Here is a 20,862-nt window from a genome sequence, read left to right as displayed (position 1 = left end):
AAGAGGAAAAGAAAAGACCAGACCAGACAAGATATGCAGATAGGAAAGGAAATAAATCTGTCCCTATTTGTAGATGACATGATTGCCTTTGTAGAAATCCCCAGGAATTCATGTGTGTGCGTGCATGCACACACACACACACACACAAACACACACACACACACATTTCAGGATATAAAATAAACATAGATAGAAAATCAACTGTATTTATACATACTGGTGATAAACACATGGACTCTGAAATGTAAAATATATTACTATCTATAATCATGCAAATAAAGCAAATTACTTAGGTGTAGATCTAACAAAACAGGACTTGTAAAAGTTGAAAGCTACACATACTGATGAAAGAAATCAAAGGAGATCTAGATAAATGAAGAGACATACTGTGTTTAGGGACTGGAAGACTTAACAGTACTAAATATGTCAATTCTCCCAATAAAGAGGTTTTAACACATTCCTATCAAAATCACAGCATGACTTTTTGTAGACATGGACAAGATTATTCTAAAATTTACACAGAAAAGAAAAGGATCTGGCATTCCTAAGATAATTTTGTTAAACAAAGAGAAAGTAGGGGAACCACTCTTCCAACGTTAAGGCTCACTCACTATATAGGTACAGTATCCAGACAGTGTGCTATTAGAAGGACAAATGGAACAGACAGAATAAAGAACAAAGCAATAGAGTGATACATAGGCCAATCTAATTTTTAACAAAGATGTCAAAGCAATTCAATGGAGAAAACTATTTTAACAAATAGTGCCAGAGCACCTCCATACGCAAAAAGAAACAAATGTACCGTAAGTCTCGTGCCTCATACAAAAATTAACTCAAAATGAATCACTAGGGGTGCCTGGGTGGCTCAGTGGTTAAGTGTCTGCCTTTGGCTCAGGTCATGATCCTGAGGGCTTGAGATCAAGCACCAGGTCAGGCTCCCTGCTCAGTGGAGAGTCTGCTTCTCCCTTTCTCTCTCCCTCTGCCCCTCTGCCCCTCTGCACTCTGCCCCTGCTCATGCTTGCTCGCAACTCTCAAATAAATAAATAAATAAATCTTTAAAAAAAAAAAGGAAGAATCACCAACTTAACTAAAAACACATAACTACAAACCTTTTAGAAAAAACATGAGAAATTATGGGGATCTAGAGCTAAGCAGAGAGACCTTAGATTTGATACTAAAAGCATGATCTAAAAAAGGGAAAAAATGATAAATGGGACTTCATCAAAATTTAAAATTTTCCTCTGTGAAAGAATCTATTAAGAGAATGAAAGACAAATTATAGACTGAGAGAAATTATTTTCAAAATATTTATCAGACAAAAAGTTAGTACCTTTAATGTATAAAGACCTTCTCAAGGGACATCTGGATGGCTCTGTCAGTAAGCCTCTGCCTTCAGCTCAGGTCATGATCTCAGGGTCCTGGGATGGAGCCTGACATTGGGCTCCCTGCTCTGCAGGGAGTCTGCTCCTCCCTCTCCCTCTGCTCCTCCCCACCACTCGTGCGCTCGCTCGCTCTCTCTCTCTCTCTCCTGCTCTGCTCTCTGTTTTGCAAGTAAATAAATAAAATCTTTTTTAAAAAAAAAGAACTCTCAAAACTCAATAATAAGAAAACAAACAACTCAATAAAGAATGGACAAAAGATTTGAACAGACACTTCGCCAAAAAGATACATGGATGGCAAATGAGTACATGAGAAGTTGCTTATTGTTATTTACTAAGGAAATGTAAATTAAAACTATAATGATATATCACTACATATCTATCAGAGTGGCTAAAACAAAAACAGCAACACCACCAAATGCTGGCAAATATAAAGAAAAACTCAATCATTCATACATTGCTAGTGAGAACGTAGAATGAAACAGCCACTCTCGAAAACAGTTTGACAGCTTCTTATAAAACTAAACATGTCCCGTACAACTCACCAACTGCAGTCTTGGGCACTTATCCCAGAGAAATGAAAACTTATGTTCACGTAAAAACCTATATACAAACATTTATAGCATCTTTACTCATAATAGCCAAAAACCATAAACAGCCCAGCGATCCTTCATGGTTAACAAACAGTACTACATTCATTCCCTGGAATACTACTCAGCCATAAAAAGGAACAAGTGAGGGGCACTGGATGGCTCAATAGCTTGAGCACCCAATTCCTGATTTCAGTTCAGGTTATGATTTCAGGGTCATGGGATCAAGCCCTGTGCCAGGCTCTGTGCTCAGTGGGGAGTGTGTTTGGGATTCCCTCTCTCCCCCTCCCTCTCCCTCTGCCCTCCTCCCACTCATGGGTGTGCACTCTCTCTCTCTCTCAACTAAGCAAATAAATAAATCCTTAAAAAAAAAAAAAAAAAAGGGAGCAAGTTACTGATACATGCAACATTCCCAATGAACCTCCAGGGAATTACAGTGAATGGAAAATGCCAACCCTAAAAGGTTGCATGCCCTATGATCCCATATTTGTAACATTCTCAAAATGAAAAATACACAAATGGAGACTGCATCAGCAGTTGTCAGAAGGTAACAAGGGGATAAGGGCAAGAAAAACATGAGTGTGGCTGTACAATGGCAATGTGAAGAACTCTTATTGGTGTCAGGTCTCTGTGTCTTCACTCTATCAACGTCAATATCTTGATTGTGATGTTATACTGTAATTTTGCAAGATGTTCACATTTGGGGAAAGTGAGTAAATACATAGGAACCCTCTCTATTACTTCTTATAAATGTACGTTAATCTATAATTACTGCAAAATAAAAACTTGAATTAACAGTGTATGTGTTTTTATGTGCTTGTGTGTGTATGTGTGTGTGTGTATATATATATATAGCTTAGGAGAAGGGTTGAGGTTATGTTTAGAATGGTTAGAGAAAGGCATGCAAAATGTGAAATAAACTTTCCAGACAGGATAGTTAAAAAAGAGTCAGGGGTGCCTCAGTAGGTTAGGCCTCTGACTCTTGGTTTCAGCTCAAGTCCTGATCTCAGGTCCTAGGATCAAGCCCTGAGATGGGTCCCACACTCAGCCCAGAGTCTGCTTGATATTCTCTCTCTTCCCTCTCCCGTCCCCCTCCCCCACAATACTTGATCTCTCTTCCCTCTCCCGTCCCCCTCCCCCACAATACTTGTTCCCCCACAATACTTGTTACCTCTCTCAAATAAATAGATAAATAAAATCTTTTTTAAAAAAATAAGGAAGGAAGTGAATAGAAGTGTGTAGTCACCAAGGCACCTCAGGCTTTCAGTGACCCAGCAGTGGCCCCAATGGGCCACAGCACCACCCTGCAATGTAGCAAAGATTACATAGGTATCCCACACTCCCCTCCTAGACACCTAAGCAAGTGGTCCCAGTGGGGATCTCTGTGCTGCCCCTTGGCCACCAGATCCCCAGGAACTGTTTAATAGAAAGTCTTCTGATGGCCGATAGCCCATGGCCTCAACCGATGACCCACCTGACTCTGAAAGACTTTCAGAACCAAACCCCTCATAGTGCAGGCCCTGGTTTACCCCTGTTGGTCACAAGACCAACCTTTCCAGGTCATCCAGCATCAACTAGACCCTTATCTCCAAATAACACTTCTATCTCCTAAGTTCCCAGCCCATCCCTCAAATCCAGTAATACCATCTTATATTACTCTTTTCAGAAAATAAACAATGCATCTTATGAAGTCTGCATGACCCTGATACTGACACTTAAAAAGTATTACAAGAAAATCGCACATCATTACCTTTCATGACATGAATACAAAAATCCCTAAGAAAACATTAGCATATCAAATCTACCGTAGGAAGACATAAAAGCCCATCATGGCCATTATGACTTCACATGAGAAAAACAATGTAGTTCACATTTAGCAGTATAAAGGAGAAAAAAATTATACGATTATCTTGATAGATGTAGAAAAAACTGACAAGGGGCACCTGGATGGCTTAGTGGGTTAAGCCGCTGCCTTCGGCTCAGGTCATGATCTCAGGGTCCTGGGATCGAGTCCCGCATCGGGCTCTCTGCTCAGCAGGGAGCCTGCTTCCCTCTCTCTCTCTCTGCCTGCCTCTCCATCTACTTGTGATTTCTCTCTGTCAAATAAATAAATAAAATCTTTAAAAAAAAAAAAGAAAGAAAAAACTGACAAAATTCAATACCCACTGTTAATAGAAACTCTCAATAAACTAGAACTGGGAGGAAATTTCCTCTTTCAGATAAAAGTCATCTGTGAAAGCCCCACAACTAACAGCACATTGAGTGGTGAAAGAATGAACGCTGTCTGTCTAATATCGAGAGCAAGACAAGGATGTCCATTTTCACCACCCCCAACTAACACTGTACTGGAAATCTTAGCAATAAGGAAAACTACTAGAACTAATAAGTGAAATTAGTAAGGTTGAAAGATACATGGTTAATTTTCAAAAATCAAGCTCAGCAAAATTTTAAATTCTGTTCATTAAAAGACATATAGCACAATGTATTTGACAAAAAGACTTGTATCTAAAATATATATACAAATATCAAATCATTATGTTGTATGACTGAAATTAATATAATGTTATATGTCGGTTACATTTCAATTAAAAAAAACTCACTGGGGTGCTTGGGTGGCTTAGTCAGTTAAAGTGTCTGCCTTTGGCTCAAGTCATGATCTCAGGATCCTGGCATGGAGCCCCATATTGGGCTCCCTGCTCTGCAGGGAATCTGCTTCTCCCTCTCCCTCTGCCCCTACCTCCATTCATGCTCCTTACCTCTCTCTCTTAAATTAGTAAATCTGTTTTTAAAAAAAATCTCAATGAAAAGCAAAAATACCTGTTGTAAAGCTGTGACATACAACTTTAACTGTTCTTCCTAATATTATATAGTTTGTAGAAAAACAATATATTTTCCATCAACTCTGTATATAGTACTGTGAAAAATAATTGTTTTATAGTAACTTCAACAAATATTTTTTAAAATAAAATAATACCTTGGAAATTCTGCAAAAACATTTGGGAAAGAAACAAAATCTATTTTGAAAATAAAAATAAAATAAAATAATGACATAAAATATGTAAAGAACCACTACAATCAACAGAAACAAAAAAAATTTTAAATAGGCAAAGACTTGGCCAAACATCTCACAAAAGATACATATATGTGTGAAAAAATATTCAACATCATTAGCCATCAGGAAAATACAAATTGAGACTATTTCATACCAAGCAGAATGGCTTCCACTCCTGCCCAAAAAACAAGTTTACAAAACAGGATGTTGGCAACAATGTGGAACAGTTAGAACTCATACTCCGATAAGTAATATATAAAATGATTTAACCTCCTTGGAAAATCATTCCTCATGAAGTTAAACTATATTTAACCCTATGATCCAGCGACCTTCATTCCTAGGTATTTAAATAAAGGAAATGAAGACATATGTCTGCAAAAAGACTTACAGAAGAACTGTCACAGCAGTTTCATTCCTAACAACCAAACCGAAACATCACCTAAATACCCATCAACAGTTGTATGGGTCATTACATCGTGATACATTCACAAGGTGGAATGCTAAGTAATAAAAAGAAACAAACTACTGACATACTGAACATGAATGTATCTGAAAAAACAATCTTCTGAGAAGAAAACAAAGGGCAAGAGCAAATAAAACAAATCTATGGCATTAGAAACCAGAAAGTGATTTAAAGGGAGCCCCAGTGTGCTGTGTGTGGGAACGTAAATTGGTGCAGCTACTATGGAAAACAGTATGGAGGTTCCTCAAAAAATTTAATATAGAACTACCACAGGATCCAACACTTGCACTTCTGTGCATTCATTCCAAGAAAATGAAAACACTAACTCAAAACTGTATTTGCACCCCCCGCCACGTTCGTTACAGCATTATCTACAACAGCCAAATGGAAACAATCTAAGCTTCATCCAGTGATGGATGAACGGATAGAGAAAATGCATTTATATATAACGAAATATTATTCAGCCATAAAAACAAAGGAAATCTTGCCATTTGTGACAACATGGATAGAACTTGAGGGCATTACACTAAATGAAATAAGTTACACAGGGAAAACAAATACTCTATGATTTTATTTACATGTGGCATCTAAAAAACAAAAAAACAAAAACAAAAACAAAAAACAGGCTCACAGACACAGATAACAGACTCGTGACTGCCAGAGGTAGGGGGTGGGAGAAATGGGTGGGAAGAGTCAAAAGCTACAAAGTTCCAGTTATAAGATGAATAAGTTCTGAGAATATAATAGGCAACAGGATGACTACAGTTAATAATATTGTATTTGCATATTTTAAAGTTCTAAGAGAGTAGATCATAAAAATTCTCACAAGAAATTCTATACAAGAGACACTATGGAGTGAAATAGCAAACCCCAAGAGAAGCAGAATATATCTGCATTACATAGAATGGACAGTGTGCATTAGCCAGAAATATTAAGACTCCTACACAACGACAAGAAAAAGACAGCCGCTACCAATATGAGGTAAGAGATCTGAAAATGTGTTTCATAAAAGAGAATACATGGGGGCGCCTGGGTGGCTCAGATGGTTAAGCGTCTGCCTTTAGCTGAGGTCAAAATCCCAGGTTCTGGGATCAAGTCCCACATCGGGCTCCTTGCTCAGTGGAGAACCTGCTTCTCCCTCTCCCTCTGACACTCCCCCTGATTCATGCTCTCTCTCTCTCTCTCTCTCTCTCCCTCCCACCCTCCCTCCCTCTCCCTGTCTCAAATGAATAAATAAAATCTTTTTAAAAAAGAGAGGGCAAACACAAGTGGCCAACAAATACATGAACAGTTCAACCACATTAGTTAACAGAGAACAGCAAATTAAAACTACAAAGCGAATTGCCACTACAAGCAGAGTATAATGACTTAAACTTAAAAAGACTGCCATATCAAGTCTTAGTAATCACGTGAAGAAAGTGGAACTCCCACCTGCTATTGATAGGAATCCACAGTGGCGATCTGCTTTGGAAAAGTCTTTAGTGATACCCACTATAACTGAATGAACGGCTCACAGGTATTCATCTAAAAGACAGATGGACCAAAGATAGGAAAGAGCCCCAAACTGGACACAACTTAAATATCCATCAAAAGAAGAACTAAAATATTACATATTCAAACAATGGAATTTTATCCAGCAACGAAAATGAACACATTAGTTTTACATGTAACAATAAATTAATGTTGACTAGAAGCCGCCAGACATACATACTGATTCTATTTGTGCAAGGTTACAAGGCAAAACTCGTCTCCGGTGTTAGAAGCGTAATGGCTAGATGAGCCAAAGAACTGGGGGAGTGGATGGAAGGCGCACAAAGAGGAGCTTCTGGATGCTGCTAATTGTTCCATTTCCTGATCTGAAGCGTGGTTACATGGGTGTGTTCACTTGGCAGAAATTGGGCGAGCCAACCTCTCAAACCACCCCCTCCCAGCTCACTATATTCTCCCCACACCAGCCTTGTTTCTGGGCTTCAGAAATGCTGCACATGTTCCCGTCTCAGGACCTCTGCGTGTCTGCTACCCAGGACACAACTCAGACTGCCAGCTCTGGCTCCTTCTCACCCTCAACGTTCTGGCTCTCTTTCAAGAAACCTTGACCAAAGGGCTCTCCCATCCTCTGTAATCACCCCTCTCCCCCACCACTAGTCTCCATTGTTCATAGCACTGTCAGAAATTATCCTGTATATAAACTTACATGCTTGTTTATGGTCTGCTCCTTCCATTAGAAATATTACACCGGGGAGCAAAGGACCTCGTCTGGCAAGTTCCCTGCTACAACCCCAGGCCCAAGAGTACAGCCTGACAGAGAGTGTGCATGGAACAAGTGTCAGAAGAATGAACATCACGTATGCACTAAGCAATGTCTTCTGCTATGGGGACATCAAGACATAGGCTTGGGAAGACAAAAATGAGAGGAAAAGAGAAGTATACACAGTCCAGTTAGCACAATAGTTCCTCTGGTACCACTCAGAGCACAAAGCAGATTAGACCCTCACCTTGTTGGAGGTGATCTGATAAAGCCCGGGAAAGCCTGGGAATTAAGCAGGCATTTTCCCCACACTGGCTCTGTAAGAACTACTGCAACGCACGGAAGCTCCAGTGCCTCAGACAGAGAACCTGCCTTCAGGAAGGTTCTGATCTAAGCATTAATGATTTATTTTAGGCCTGATTTTAATTTAATAACTGTAATTAATGACTGATTTTAATGCTTCAGTTATGCAAGGAAGTCATTCTTGTAACTCAGGTCTTACAGAACAATACTTAGAAAACTGTAATATGCACTCACACCAAAGGAAATACCTTGAGTTTTCTAACTTAAGTACTAGAAATGGGAAAAAAAGAAAAAAAAAACTAATTTCTTCTGTTGGTATTTTCAGATGTGGCAGAGAGAAGGCATGGTGGGGAGTGCACAGGCACACAGCAGGAGGGTTGTGGTATCCCACACCCCCGGGGGAAAACAAGGTACAATTCTCAGCTACATCTCCTCACCCTGGGAGCCATACCTGGAGCAAGATGAGTATTCAGTAGGTAACTAATGAAGGAACAATCTTCCCAACAATGGTTTTAACAGTGGAACAACTTAAAAGAACCAGGCTTAGTAGTGTCTCAGTTTCTGTTTCCTAATCCTAAAGCCATTTATTTAACTTCGGCGAGCAAGCAGTACAACAAGTGGCTGGTAGGTACACGGCACCGGGCTCCATGCTCTAGGCGCACAGAAAGCAAAATAGCAGAAACCCTGACTGAGAAGCTGATAAAGAATAAATCTCTAAAATACTGGAAGTACTTTATTTGTATCTCATAGGCTAACCCTAGGAACCTCTATCTTCTTAATGATCCTGCTTCTTGGTATTTTTTGTGTATTCACTACACTTCCATTTCATTCTTCGAGGTAAAGATATAAATTCACATTTCCAGCACTGTTTTCTTATCTACACCCCCCCCACACACACACAACTAATGTAATCCCTCAGCAGGATTCCTCAAATCCTGTTAATCATTTCAGATGCTTATGGCTCACTTCTAGCATCCTCCTGTCAAAGTCACAAATCATTTGTTTCTCACCAACAGAAAATGATTTAAACAAGAAAAGAATTAATTATATAGAAAAGAATGTTATTCAAGATATAGCCATACAGCATAAAGAGGGGAAAAAAATGAAATTTCTGTATAAGAAATAATTGGTAACATTTTAGAGCTGGACCTAAATCAGCTAATGCTAACTTCATCTCCTCCCTTTATTAGTGGATAAATCAGTCGTAATTTCTAAAATTTTACAGGGAAACCAGAAAGGATCGTTCCCTTACGAGTTAAATCTCTCCACTTTAGGAGATGGGGTTTGACAAAGAGTTCATGAGGGTGAATGAATGAACGGATAGATGGATTTGTAAGTATTCTTCCAAATAACGGTCTTAAAGCCATTTAGTGGCAGGGCCAGGACTAAAACTCAGTTCTCTTTTTCTCTTCCTTGGTAACTCATAACCTGCAGCTACTCTAGTAGTTTAGTTCGTTGTCAGGAAAGCAGCAATGTCACCGGCATCACTGATGGACCTTAGTTGTGTTTTTTTTCATTCTGCTTTTAGACACGCAAACAAAAGAAAAGAATGAAAAGTGTCAAGTAGGATGACATAAGAAAATTGCACCGTAGCCAGATCACACATAGAAAATGACAGAAAAAAGGTAGGCAGAGATGGCTCTGTGATTTTCTTCTCTCACCTGATCTGAGAGATAAAAAAGGTACAAAGTTAGAATGCATTAGCTGTCAAATCAACAATATTCCATTAGAGGCACAGACATCTCACACAGTGCAGTCATTTTATAAGCACAGGCTTGACCTAGTCCACAACCAGGACGACACAAGGTAGAAATGATCAGAACAAGGACATAATATGATAATGGAGGCCATATACTTACTCTTCCAGGAAGTGCTGCTGGGGTCCTATAATGGAGCCTGGCCGGCAAATTCTGATCCAAGCAATTATTTCAGCATGTGTAAACCTGTAATGTTTCATGACATAACAGGCTATCAATGTCCCTGTTCTTCCAAGACCAGCTGCAAAAAAAAAAAAAAAAAAAAAAGGAAACAGATCAAGAAAGACAAAATATAGCAAAGGCACTCATAAAAACACCAAAATCAAAAAATCAAACCCTGCCCCAAAACTGCAATGATTTTGTCTAACACAAGTGTTTTAAACCCAAACAATAATTCAATGCTTTTTTTACATGATGTGGAGTTAAGAGATAATTCTAACACAAAAAATCTTCTAAAAATAGATCATACAATTCAAATAAGACTATATAAGAACATATCAGAGCAAGGGTCTTGAAAAAACGATCAAGTTCGACCCCTGGGGGCCTTTGGGAATGCCTGTCATTGTGGATGTTGTTAAGACAATGCGGGCCCCATAACAAGCATTTGCAGAATATCACCTGTCAGGTGTCTCCACCCTCCCCATCCCAAACCCCAGCCCAAGCTGAGATGAATCTACAGTTCACAGTTTGTATGATCTGAGTCAGCCATGTAACTGATCGTATTATCATGACCCATGTTAGAGCTTGTTTAAATGGTTAGTTTCTTTTTAACTCATCATAGAATAAGGAATCACAGGATCAAAGTTGGAAGATGCCACAGATGTCATCAAGCCTCACCGACTCCCTAGTCCACAGCTATTTCAATACTACCTCTAGCAGATGGTCGTCTGACTTCCCTGTCACTCCATCAGAGCCCAGGATTTCATGATTGCCTCAGTCGGTAGATATGGATGGAGCACTTGAGACCTGCCAGGAAACATGCTAGGAGCTAGAGGGCACAGTGACAAATAAAAGAGAGAGGGTCACTGCCCTCGGGAGAGCGCACAGACCGCTGAGGAAGAACAAAGAGAACAGAAGTGCTCAAATCTCACTTCCCCGGGGTTCCTGCATTTTCTAAGAACTTTGGTGTTAGCTTATGTTCTTTACGTTGAATGTACTCTCTGTTACATAAGATTATGTAATACGGCTAGAAATGACTTTCCAAAAATGACTTTCAATGAAATACTGGTTATTGTGAACTCTGATTTATTTCTTCAAAGTATTTTTACCAATTGATGTATGTCCTTCCCTCTCTCCAAAGAAATAAAAGTGATAGGACCTGATTTGCATTTTAGCCGAACTTAAAAAAAAAAAAAAATACACACTGGCTTCCTCCTTTTGCAAAAATACTCAAAAACTTTATCAAGCCACAGGTTCTTGATAGTGGTGGTTGTTCCTATACCAGAACAATGAAGGCCCAAAGACAGCAACCAACTGACTCATAGAACAAGGGAGTACAGAATCCAGGACTAACATGCCCCCACAGTCCTGATTCTCCTCCCAGAATTCCTTCCACTCTTGTCTCACATCCTGTCATTCATTGTACAGGTACTGACTGAGACCCACTGTGTACAAGGTATCATAAAAGATCTGGAAACAGAACTATGAAGATAAGCAGGATGCCTGCCCTCAGGCATTTACAAACAGCTCATTTACAAACATTTTCTAAATCTTTCCATATCTGGCTTCTTGGAGTTAAATTCAGTACTGTAAGTTCTACAGTACACAGTTATTTTTCCACTACTTAAAATCTGTTTGTATCATATATACCTTTCCTTTTTTTTTTTTTTTTTTTTTTTTTTTTAGTTTTTATTTATTTATTTGTCAGAGAGAGGGGGAGTGCAAGTACAAGCAGGGGAGCAGCAGGCAGGGGGAGAAGCAGGCTCCCCCTTGAGCAAGGAGCCTGATGCAGGCCTCAATCCCAGGACTCTGGGATCATGATCTGAGCCAAAAGCAAACACTTAACCAACTGCGCCACCCAAGCGTCTCTGCACTTTTTCTTATAGAAGAATAAAGTAGCTCTGGGTTGCCTGGGTGGCTCTGACAGTTGAGCATCTGGCTTTTGGCTTCAGCTCCGGTCACCATCTCATGGGTCATGAGATTGAGCCCCACGTCGGGCTCTGCGCTCAAGGGGGAGTCTGCTTGAAGATTATCTCCTTCTGCCCCTCTGCTCATTCATACTTGCTCTCTCTCTCTCTCTCTCTCTCTCAAATAAATAAATTTTTGAAGAAGAAAAGAAAAAGAGAGTAGCTCTTTCTTTATTTTTAAACATTAACTTCAGCCGTTCAAATTCTTATTCAAGATGCCCAGGATAGGGTTCTGCTCCAAGGACACGGATATAAGCAAGTACTGGATATAGTTTTTTACTACAATGAGTATCCCACCAGTTGCAGAATATTAAGCAAGAAAAAATAACAAAGAAAAGTAGTTTGAACTGAAACTGGGCTCTCAGAGAAAGGAAGGAGGTATTGGGGGAGCTGCTGGTGTCTTCAAAGAAGGTGTCGTTGCTGACATGGGCTTTAGCAGACTAAAGAATAGGAAGGTCACAGAATATTTTCAGCAAAGGGTGTGATAAATGAAAGCCTGGCTGAAGAACGTGTCAGTGTGTGTCAGAGGGCAGAATAAGATCGGATGTGTGGAGAAGACCAGGAAAAAGAGCACCTTTGAGTCAAATGGAAGAGCCCAGGTTTAGGTGAATAGGTCCCTAGCCATAGGCCAAAGGACCACTGAGTTATCATTAGGAGTCTCCAACGCCAGGTCCACTGTGCTCTGAGCACTGATTAAGTCCCATCTCCTGGGTATGTGCATTATTACTCCTTAGATATACACAGATGATGCTTTCATGAACAAAATTCAACTATTTTAAAAGTATTACAGAATTCCTGATATGATCAATAGCTAATAAACATACAACTGCTATCATGTAAAAAACAAGTATTTTTTCCTTTAACCAATGGAAAGGGCAAAATAAAGTTGCATATCTTTGGGGGCAAGAAAGTGCTGTGATAAAAGCAGCACATGGACAATGCTGGAAAATACAGAGCAGGGAGCCGGGAAGCAGCTGGAGGCTGGGGCAGGAGGGTGCACAGAGGGGCCGGAGGGGGCAAAGATGGGGCTGGACTGACCATGGCGGTAAAAAGGAGGGGCTGAGTTAGAAAGACATGTGGACTGGGTCACAGAGAAAATCAAAGATAACTGCTATATCTGGCCTGGAAAAGTGATCCAAGGTCACTTTCATCCATGAAAACATTTAGTTAGAAAAGGAAATGAAAAGTAGACAGCTTTGTTTTTAATATGCTTAAGAACCTTTCTCCCCAGAGGAGGAGCCCTTTTGTCCGTTTTGCTGGTCAAATAATAAAGAGCATCTTCTCTGGTTCTCCAGTAGTTGGAAATACACAGGTGTCTCAGCAAATCTAAGTTACCATCAAGTTGCCTAATGGTGTGATATGCACCATTAATTAGTTCAGTTCCACCTAAGTAAGAAAAAATTAAACTATGACATGTTACCAATTTTCAGATGCATTCTAGTTCCATCAATTTAAAAGTGTGAAATCAGTGTTTCTCAATCTTTTTTTCTTGATTGCCTCCTCCAAGAGCCTCTTTAAGACATTTTTCCTGATGGTCTCCCATGAAATGTTACTGCCATAGTAAACTGCGTATCTCTATGTACTGTATGTAAATCTGTGTTTTACAAAGAAAAAGAATGGTTCCTCCTCACAACCCACCTCTGGGGGGGGGGGCGGATTCTCCATCTTTGAGGCAACAATACCAGGTTGAAAGTACACATTAAAATCCAAATGAGCAGCACCTGGCAGGCTCAGTTGGAGGAACATGCGACTGTTTGATGTCGGGATTGTGAGTTCCGAGCCCCACATTAGGCACAGAGACTACTTAAAAATAAAATCTTTATTTTAAAAATGCAAATGAAAATATAAGCTCATGTTTACAGATGCTTGACATTCCCTTCCCATTTAGCCTTTTTAAAAATTATATTTTTAATGTTTTATTAGATGGGGGTGTGCATGTGTGTGCATGTGTGTAGCCTGTTACCATTTGAAGTACCTTTGGTCCCAGACCAAATGTCAACATTCTTTAAAAAAGAGTAATTTGTGGTCTCAGTGGGGATCTTGCTTTAATATTAGAGTGAAGAGTAATTTAATTTGCCTTTCTGCTTCTGTCCAGAGCAGATACTCTCTGCATCTGCCAAATTCTCAAGTCTCAGACATTTGACAAGACTACAGGTAACTGTGTGGATAAAATACAGCAAGACAGCCTGCTGTAGGAACCTGCATAGAAACCAACGTGCAGGGACTTTCTAGTGTCCCTCCTTGGAGCCACCAAGGTGGGTGTCTGTCTGGAGAGGAAATGGTCTTTCTGGAGGCAGCCATACCTTCTCCTGCTCCCCGCCCTGTGCAAAGAAGGGGCTGTCCCATTCCCTCAGTTAGGCTCCCAGTCACACACACTCACAACCAAAAAAGGTGGTGCAGAAAATTTTCAAATTTCTCTGAAACTGAGGTTGCTTCCCCCTTTTAAAAAGAGTCTATAATTTAGATCTATAAAAAGAATGTACTTAGCACTCAATAGTTCGGAGCTCTTACCACAATTCAACAGAATAGGAACATTTCACCAAGTTTCTATAAAAACTTTAACAAATTTCTTAAAGCATTCATAATTAAAGGCTCCCTGACACAGCAAGACAAGACATTGAAAAGTACTCTATTTATACCAAGTTAAATGTTGATTCCCTTATAGTTCCCGGCATTTTCTGCAATCCTACAGAATATCAACAATCACATACCAGAACATCACAGTGTTCCCATTTTTTAAAATTAGTATTTGTGCTAGAAATTTTCAAAAAATTAATAGCCATCCCTTTTATCAACCAGAAAGTGAACTATAGATACCAATTCTTCAGTAAGATTTCACACGTTCCCCGCAAATCAATTTCTAGTCCGTCTCTCTATCTAGCACTCTATGTAGAGGCACAACATCTTCATTCCCTTTCCAGCACCTACAGAAGTTCATGTGACATAGGCTAAGATTCTCTCTCCCTCCTCCTTGTACTTCAGTTAAAATGCTCAGTGATGCTTCAATTCCCAGAAAATTAAACTGACTTAATTAGGGCAGATGTCAAAATAATTAACAGGCCTCTAGTAGATAAGTATGCTATTAAAAGCAATACAGCTGTAATTAAACTGAAGGTGTAATTTTTATAAAGGAGTCCTACATGTGTGTACAAGTGGAAGCAAATGAAATAACGTTATGCAAAAGATGTCACCACATGTGAATGTGACCTTCCCATAGAAGAGCTCACCTCAATACTAACAGTTCTGATTTTAAATAAAAATCATATGATCTCCCTGATATGAGGAAGTGGTGATGCAACATGGGGGCTTAAGTGGGTAAAAGAAGAATCAATGAAACAAGATGGAATTGGGAGGGAGACAAACCATAAGTGACTCTTAATCTCACAAAACAAACTGAGGGTTGCTGGGGGGAGGGGGTTTGGGAGAAGGGGGTGGGATTATGGACATTGGGGAGGGTATATGCTTTGGTGAGTGCTGTGAAGTGTGTAAACCTGGTGATTCACAGACCTGTACCCCTGGGGATAAAAATATATGTTTATAAAAAATAAAAAATTAAAAAAAATATATATATATATATAAACCTCTGCAGTATAAAATACACACACATACAACTCATATGCCCATACTATATTTTTTTAAATGTTAACATTCACAAATCTAAGATATAAAACAGAGAATACCTATAATAAGAATTTTGAACATCATAGAGTTTCATTCTTATAATTTCAGTTAGGTGAAAAATGCTGTCAAGAGAGATACGGATACCCAAAAGAAAATGAAAACATTCATTCAAAAAGATACATGCAGGGGCGCCTGGGTGGCTCAGTGGGTTAAAGCCTCTGCCTTCAGCTCAGGTCATGATCCTAGGGTCCTGGGATCGAGCCCCGCGTTGGGCTCTCTGCTCAGCGGGGAGCCTGCTTCCTCCTCTCTCTCTGCCTGCCTCTCTGCCTACTTGTGATCTCTGTCTGTCAAATAAATAAATAAAATCTTAAAAAAAAAAAAAATTTACATGCACCCCTGTTTATTGCAGCAATATTTACAAGAGCCAGACATGGAAGCAACCTAAGTGTCCATTGACAGATAAATGAGTAAGGAAGTATATATGTATATACATAGATAGATAGATAGATAGATATGTATATATGTATGTATGTGTATGTGTATGTGTATAGATATAGATATAGATGTATAGATAACATAATATTACTCAGCCATAAAAAAGAAAGAGACTTTGCCATTTGTGGCAACATGGATGGACCTAGAGGTTATTATGCTAAGTGAAATATGTTGGAAAGATAAATAACATACAATTTCACTTATATGTGGAATCGAAAAAAAAAGAAAGAAAAAGCAGAAACAGACCCATAAATACAGAGAACAAACTGGTGGTTGCCAGAGTGGAGGGGAATGAAGGGAGGGACAAAACGGGTGAAGGGGAGTGGGAGGTACAGCCCTCCAGTTATGGAATGAATAAATCACAGGAATAAAAGGCACAGCAGAGAGAATAGAGTCAATGGTATTATAATAGCATTTTATGGTGACAGATGGGAGCTGTGCTTGTGGTGAACAAAGAATAATGTATAAACTTGTCTGATCGCTGTGTTGTATACTTGAAACTCATATAACATTGTGAATCAACTATACTCAGTTAAAAAGAGAAAGATACTGGGGCACCTGGGTGGCTCAGTGGGTTAAGCCTCTGCCTTCGGCTCAGGTCATGATCTCAGGGTCCTGGAATGGAGCCCCGCATCGGGCTCTCTTCTTAGCAAGGAGCCTGCTTCCCTTCCTCTCTCTCTGCCTGCCTTTCTGGCTACTTGTGATCTCTATCTGTCAAATAAACAAACAAAATCTTTAAAAAAAGAGAGAGAGAGAGAGATACTGAGTTGTAATGACAGTCTTGCATTTCTTCTTCCCCGAATTTGTCGATCCAACATGTGGCACGCAGATAAGCTCTGACTTGGTAATCATAAAATCAATTGACTGGGAAATAAGGTCAAATTAATTGGAGGAAAAATACGAACTTTTGTGACACAAAAACAAACTTTGAAAAAGAGCACACGAACATCTCCTACGGAACTTTGGTAGCTGTTACGGTCCCACTAGCTCTCAAGGTCCACCGTTATTTGAAATGTGCGAAATGCAGGCTTTTTCTCCGGCCTGGGCCATCTTTAACAAAACGAGCTGGAAAGGCAAAGTCAGAGTGTAGATGGACCCCAGCGAGGACGGGCCAGCTCACCACCACCCCACCTCGACCTGATTAGAACTGAAAACCCTCTCCGATGAGCAAATAAGACACCTTCCTAGCCCGACCCCCCACGTGGACCCCATCGGAGAGATAGGATGCCCTGCGCGTCAGGGCCCCATCCTGCCAAGAAACGGGAAGAGAAGGGGTGGCCGCGGCTCCGCGGGTGTGGACAGAGCCTTCATCCGACTCCGGGCCATGTGCAGCTCGGCGCCATCTCCCCGGGTCTCAGGCGAAACGCGGCTTCCCGGTGCCGCTCACATGTCAGCCAAGTACCGCCGCCTACTCAAATCTTAAACATAGAAACAAAGGCCTACAAAATGGTATTTTAATTTCTGTCAGAACCAAAGCCATGCTTGTCTGAATAAGTCAGTTACAGCAGCACTAGGCACTTGAAAAGAACAGTACAATCCCCAACACCTACTAGACAATTAGCATAAACTCCACAGAAACCCGTCTTCGGACTCAAAATCGTGAGAGCAGCGCCACCCCGTGGCAGGACTAGATGCTGCGTGTGAGGAACTAGTCTCCATCCCCAAGTGGCCAGATAGGGCTCTGGTCACTCCAAAGACCCCAGTAGAAGACCTTGCACGTTGCTGGAAAATCTAAAATGTAATTTGATCCTCCTCAGAGTCTAACAATCAGGCTTAGAGAAAATGTTATTTCACATTTTCTGAGTAGCCAACACGAGGTTGCCAGATAAAATGCAGAATGTATATTCCGTGACATACTGGAAACATCCTAAAAAAGTATTGGTGCATTTACCAAAAATTCAAATTTAACGAGGCATCCTGTATTTTTATTTGCTGAGTCTGGCAACCTTAGGGCTCCCATCATCTGAAAGACCCCTGCCCCAGAAAGCACCCACCCCTAAGAGAGCAGATTCGTTTATATAACCTAGTCTTTACATAACCAAGTTCACTCAAAGAAACAGTTAACACATGTGCAGCGAGCAAGCTCGCCAGCAAGACGCTGCCATCCATCCGCTAGCAATGGCAGGGAAGACACTCTGGTCCCTTATGCAAAAGACCGGTAAGGTAAGCACGGAGTAGAGGACAAAATGGGGGGTCCAGACAGCTGGGTTGTACAAGGAGAACATTAAATATCACAAGGGTGGAGGAGAGTAGAAAGGAGGTCGGCAGTTCTGGGGGGGGGGGGGGGGGGTACCCACTAACAACCCTTGCCTCTTGACACCCGTTCAAGGCATTCCTGCCGGCCCGCGGACGGGCGTGTGGTGGTTGCCCGGCGTCCGCGAGCAGCCGCTGGATAAGGCAAGGCTAGGACAAGCCAGACCTCCACCGATTATTCACATCCAAGCAAACCTTGCCCCAGAAAGGGGTTATTTAAATGGGTTGGTGTTCCAGTTTTCTCAAACAAAAAGCCTTGTGTTGTTTTCCCAAAGGCACTGACTGGTTTGGTTTCGCACGACTGGCTGCTGACGGCCCCCTGGCGTTCCGGGGAGGCCGCGGGGGCCGCACGCACCTTTGCAGTGAACCGCGATCGCCCCGTCCGTGTTCTCACAGATGTTCAGGAACCTCCGCACGATGTTGTCGCTGGGCGTGCTGCCGTCTATGAAGAAGAGGTCGTAGTGCTCGAAGCCCGCGTCCGTGAAGCGCTTCGCCTCATAAATCTTTTTGTTCAGCCTCACGACTGCCGTCACGTTATGCTTTTTGAAATAAGGAAAGTAGGCTTCAGGGGCGTGAAGAGGATAGCCTGAAGGGAAAACGGAGCTGTGAGCAAAAGGCATGCGTTCCGCCTGACACACCCGGGAACACCACAAACGCTTCACGATCAAGTGTATGAATCTCACCAGGGCTCAGGAGGAACGGGCCTTTCCTGAGAGTAAGAGCTGGAAGCACAGTCCTAAAGCCACAGTCTGAAGAGCTGCAAACACACACACACACACACACACACTCACCCCACAGAAGGGTTTGAAAAAAAAAAACCTCTGAGTATTGGAAATCGCTCATGAAAATCTGAAACCTCGACCCAGAGGATTCAAGTCCTGGGGACATACACTCCTCCCAAGCCAAAACAAAGACATTCCGGGGACACTCAAAAGTCAGAGGTGCCCAGGAGGCTGCTGGTATGATTCTTTGTGCCTTTTCTTCCACTTGACAAATACTTGTCAACTACAGTCAAAGACTTTTGCCAGGTAATTCGTTTAGATGTACAGTACAATCCCCCACAAAAGAGATGAACAATTACTGAGCACCTACCATGTATAAGTCACCATTGTATATCTTTTCCTATAATTCTCAGAACAGCCTGTTAAAGTAAGAATGGTAAACCCCATTTAACAGATGGAGAAACTAAACAAATTGAGTAATTTTTTTGTAGACATTCTCACTTGGGGCGGGATGGGGGGGCACGGGAGGTCAGCCCCTAAACCACCTTCTGCTTCCAGTGGATCCATCATTGTGTGAGTATTCCCCGGAGCTACAGAGTCCGCTGGGTTACAGACCTGTGACCTAGACTTGGCCAGTCAACTGAGGTGACTGCCGGGGTGGGGTGGGGGTAGGGGGTTGCTCTGGCCACAGCAAACCTGGCCAACAGCCCCAGGGATTCACAGGGGACTAATTTCTCAGCACCCCGATGGCCGTATCTGTAACGTATGCAGGGTTCACTGACTCAGGGCATACTGCGTGAGACAGTCTCATTCAGTACCCATTCATGATGGTGGCCCCCGAGTGTATAGGCGGCAGTAGCCCAGAAAGTTAACCAGCAATTTCCGCACTGTGCCCTTGGCCATATTTCCTACTGCCTCAGACTCTGCATATGCTGGTTATTTCCTATTTTCTCTCATCAGCAAGCCAACCCTCCCATGCTGGAGCCGGGGTCTGCAGAGGACCTTTGTGGCTGGCTCGCATTATCAGTTCAACACACAGGAGGCCCAAAGCACGAATGGAGTGACCAGAGGTCAGAAGAAGGAGAAGGGGCTTCTGGGTGGGGGCCAGCAAGGCCTCAGCCACAGGTGACAGGAGCACCCAGAGCTTCTGGCTCAGCATGGCACTCCCAGTACCAATCTGCCCCACAGCTACCTGGTCTCCGCTCCTTAGTCCCCAGATGCACAGACTAGTTGGGTAGTTGGGTGGCATTCCCTTCAGGGCTCCCAATACCAGTCGGGCTCCCCTTCCAAGCCCCCTGATTCTGGTGACCTCACTTTCTACCTTTCTAAAGGCAGGAGGAGCTCTTTCCTCCATAATATTCTGGATTCTTCAGTGTTGCCCTTTTCCTTTTTAGCCTCCTCTGTAACAAACCCCTTGTATTAAATTCCCTCTGTTTGAAATGGTGTGGTTTCTATTTCCTTGCCTGGACCCTGCTGAGACATTATCTCCCTTGGATCCTGTTCCTTTTCTGGGCCTCATTCTCTAGTCTTCCCCTGTGGGCTGTGAGATCCCCAGCATCATTCCAATCAATGCCATTTTGGTTTATTTTACCAGAGTTGGTTCTGCTGCCTGCAACCAGGAGCCCTAACTGGTATACTTGGCCAAGGTCACACAATGGATGGAGACAGAATTGGAAGGCAGATCAAACTACTCCATGGCCCAGATACACAATTCTCATGGGCCATGCTGCTTCTAGGCAAATAGGTAATACAGAGCTTATTTTCAATCTTCTGTGTAGAAACAATAACTTACACACACACATTTAGAGAAAATGGATGCAGTTTTCTACTTGGAAAAAACAAGTCTGTTCTCC

The 20,862-nt window shown here is 41.6% G+C and overlaps 1 protein-coding gene across 5 annotated transcripts in view; it reads right to left on the bottom strand.

Moving 5' to 3' along the window:
• CDC14A (cell division cycle 14A) overlaps nt 1–20,862 on the bottom strand; it is a 174,543-nt gene that overhangs the window by 48,156 nt on the left and 105,525 nt on the right. For all 5 annotated transcript variants that reach the window (XM_059375515.1, XM_059375514.1, XM_059375513.1 and 2 more), the window contains exons 9-10: nt 18,643–18,873; nt 9,895–10,033 (exon numbers count right to left, since the gene is read on the bottom strand). In XM_059375515.1, the coding sequence (XP_059231498.1) occupies nt 9,895–10,033; nt 18,643–18,873 (370 nt within the window). The remainder of the gene's footprint in view (nt 1–9,894; nt 10,034–18,642; nt 18,874–20,862) is intronic.

Source organism: Mustela nigripes, chromosome 14 (genome assembly GCF_022355385.1).
Source record: "Mustela nigripes isolate SB6536 chromosome 14, MUSNIG.SB6536, whole genome shotgun sequence".
In the NCBI taxonomy this organism is placed as follows: Eukaryota; Metazoa; Chordata; class Mammalia; order Carnivora; family Mustelidae; genus Mustela; species Mustela nigripes.
This window is presented reverse-complemented; position numbering and strand designations above follow the sequence as displayed.